The sequence below is a fragment of the Chenopodium quinoa genome, unplaced genomic scaffold (assembly GCF_001683475.1).
Source record: "Chenopodium quinoa cultivar QQ74 unplaced genomic scaffold, ASM168347v1, whole genome shotgun sequence".
Classification (NCBI taxonomy): Eukaryota; Viridiplantae; Streptophyta; class Magnoliopsida; order Caryophyllales; family Amaranthaceae; genus Chenopodium; species Chenopodium quinoa.
The window spans coordinates 18,407-21,278 of NW_018742340.1; the positions used below are offsets into that span (position 1 = coordinate 18,407).

At 44.8% G+C, this 2,872-nt stretch overlaps 1 protein-coding gene across 1 annotated transcript; it reads right to left on the reverse strand.

Annotated features, from left to right (window-relative positions):
- Window positions 1–893: 893 nt before the first annotated feature.
- LOC110693261 (DNA damage-inducible protein 1-like) lies at window positions 894–1,523 on the reverse strand. The gene has a single exon (XM_021870422.1). The coding sequence runs from the start codon at window positions 1,521–1,523 to the stop codon at window positions 894–896; it is 630 nt and encodes a 209-aa protein (XP_021726114.1).
- Between the last annotated feature and the right edge of the window lie 1,349 nt (window positions 1,524–2,872).

A 2,872-nucleotide genomic window follows, 5' to 3' on the forward strand; every position in this document is an offset into this window, starting at 1 on the left:
ATCGTTGGAAAGTCGATGGGGCATTGCACAATCCGAAGGGCATCCTTCGGTAGGCAAATGTCCCAAATGGACAAGTGAAGGTTGTTTTATGTTGGTCATCCGGGTGAATTGGGATTTGAAAGAAACCCGAATAACCATCAAGAAAACAATAGTGTGAATGCTTCACCAACCTTTCCAACATTTGATCGATAAATGGCAAGGGGAAATGATCTTTTCTAGTGGCTTTATTAAGCCTCCTATAGTCAATGCACATTCTCCACCCCGTGACAGTGCGGGTGGAGATATCATTCCCCTTGTCATCTTGTATGATGGTCATGCCTCCCTTTTTGGGAACCACATGAACCGGGCTCACCCATTTGCTATCGGAGATAGCATAAATGATCCCCGCTTCACGTAGTTTGAGGATTTCCTTCTTAACCACTTCCTTCAAAGTCGGATTCAACCACCTTTGAGGTTCAATGGAAGAGGCATGATCATCCTCAAGATGAATGCGATGCATACACAAGCTAGGGCTAATCCCCTTAATATCATCAATGCTATACCCGATAACACTCCTATATTTTTTTAAAATCTCAATTAATTTTTTGCAATGAGGTGTCATCGAGGTTAGCATTGACAATAATAGGATGTAAGCAATCATCATCCAAATAAGCATATTTGAGAGAAGGAGGGAGGGGTTTTAGTTCTACCTTGGGAGGAGGCGTGGAACTCTCCTCCTTAGACTCACTTTGGATCGATGGAGCTCATCCACGGCTCCTTGAGTCTCGGGATGAGTTTCACCTTCAAGGCTTTCAACCTCCAAGGCACACAAAGATTCTCCTTCACCCACCTCCTCACATGGGAGGTCTTCATCACCCTTGTCTTTAATTACCTCATGAGACTTCACCAATTCATCAAGTTCGGAGTCCACCAAAGTCCACCCGCCAAATCTTCTCTACCATAGGTTGCTTCAAAGTCTTTGAGAATTCAAACTTGTACTTCTCATTGGCCACCTCACATGTAATGGTATTATCTTTGCAATTGACGACCGCTCCCATGGTCTTGAGTGCCTCTCTTCCAAGGATAAGAGGAGTATGAGGGTCCTCCTCCATATCCATCACCACAAAATCGCAAGGCACAAACAAATTCCCAATCTTGATAGGAACGTCTTCTAACTCACCGCATGGGAATTTTGTGGACCGGTCGGCTAATTGAATCACCTTTCTTGAAGGTATCATCTCGAACTTGAGCTTCTTTGCAATGGATAGTGGAATGAGGCTCACACTTGCCCCAAGATCGGCTAGTGCACCCGTGGTCTCCATATCACCAATCTTGACCGGAAGAGTGAAGCTTCCCGGATCACATTGCTTGGTAGGCAAGGTTCTTTGCACTAGGGCACTAACTTGATGAGGAAGAGTGATACACTCATCACTTAGCTTCTTTTTGTTGGAGAGGAGTTCCTTGAGGAATTTTGCATAGGGTGGCATTTGAGTCATGGCTTCAAGGAATGGAATGTTGATGTGAAGTGACTTGAGCATAGCCATAAACTTGTTGTACTTGTCATTCAATCTCCTCTCAACAATCCTCTCGGGATAAGGCGGTGGTGGTTCAAACCTTGATGGTTTGATAAGATGTTGATGGTTGCTTGTCTTTCCCAACTTCCTTGCTCTTTTCACTACCTTCACCCTTCTTCTTCTCAATGATTCCTTCAACACTATTGTCAATTATTTGACCTTGGCTATCTCCATTGACCTCTTCAACCACTTGCTCTTCACCTCCTTGTTGTGCTCCGATTGATCACTCCTAGGCCCCTCATAAGACTTTCCGGACCTAAGAGAGATAACTTTGATATGATGGGTGGTAGCCGGGTTGGTAGTAGGTTGGCCGGGAGCTTCTCATTGGCTAGATTGGTCACCCTCTCGGCGAGTTGAGCCACTTGATTATCCATCATCTTTTGATGTGCGGTGATCTCTTGATGCCTTTGATCCGCTTTTTCGCTCACTATTGGTTATTCTTTGATCCATGGCGGATAGGCTTGATTGGATTCTATTGAGAGTTTCCATGAGCATTTGTTGATTAGGATCATTTTGCATGGAAGGGTTGGGTTGGAAATTCTGAAATTGGTTGGGTGGTCCTTGCTTGAATGGTGCTCTAGGGTGATTGCTAGCATTTGGATTTGGAAAGGGAGCCATTTGACCCGTGTTGTGGCTTGGGCCACTTGCATCTTGAAATCTATTACCATAATTGGCATTGGGGGCTCTCCAATTATCACGTTGATTGTTCATGTACCCCATTGCCGCTACATGTTCGGGGTCTCGACCACCACAATATGATATATCATGGTTGGTACCCCCACAATTCTCACAAGAGAAAGAGTGTACTTGATTGGTGGAGGAAGATGAAGACCCTTGGCTATTTCCCAGCTTCTTGTCAATGACTTGTTCCATAAGAAGCCTTGAGTGAACCTTGATCAAGCTCGAATTTGCCCGAAGCTCTCTCTTCACCTCTTCTTCTTCCACCACTCGTAGAATAGTAACCTCACAACTTCCTCTATGGTGTCCTCCAATTGAGCTTGAGGCACCTTGCTAATATTGTCCACCAATCCGGAATTCAAATTTTGCTTGGGTATGTCGTCAAGACCATCATAGAAGAACTTGATGAGAAGTTGCTTGTCAAACTCATGGTGTGGGCAAGCTCTCACATACTCTTTAAACCGGTCCCAAGCTTCCCCCAAAGATTCATACCTTTCTTGCCTAAATGATGAAATTTTCTGCCTCAATTCGGTTGATTTGTCTTCGGGAATGAACTTGTTCAAGAAAGCTTTGGCCGTGTCTCTCCATGTGGCCAACGAGCCGGGCTTTAGGTTTTTGAGCCACCTATAAGCCTTGCCTGT

What these genes read in the sequence shown, in the direction of transcription:
- LOC110693261 (XM_021870422.1), bottom strand. Translation starts at nt 1,523, where the DNA reads ATGGCTATGCTCAAGTCACTTCACATCAACATTCCATTCCTTGAAGCC.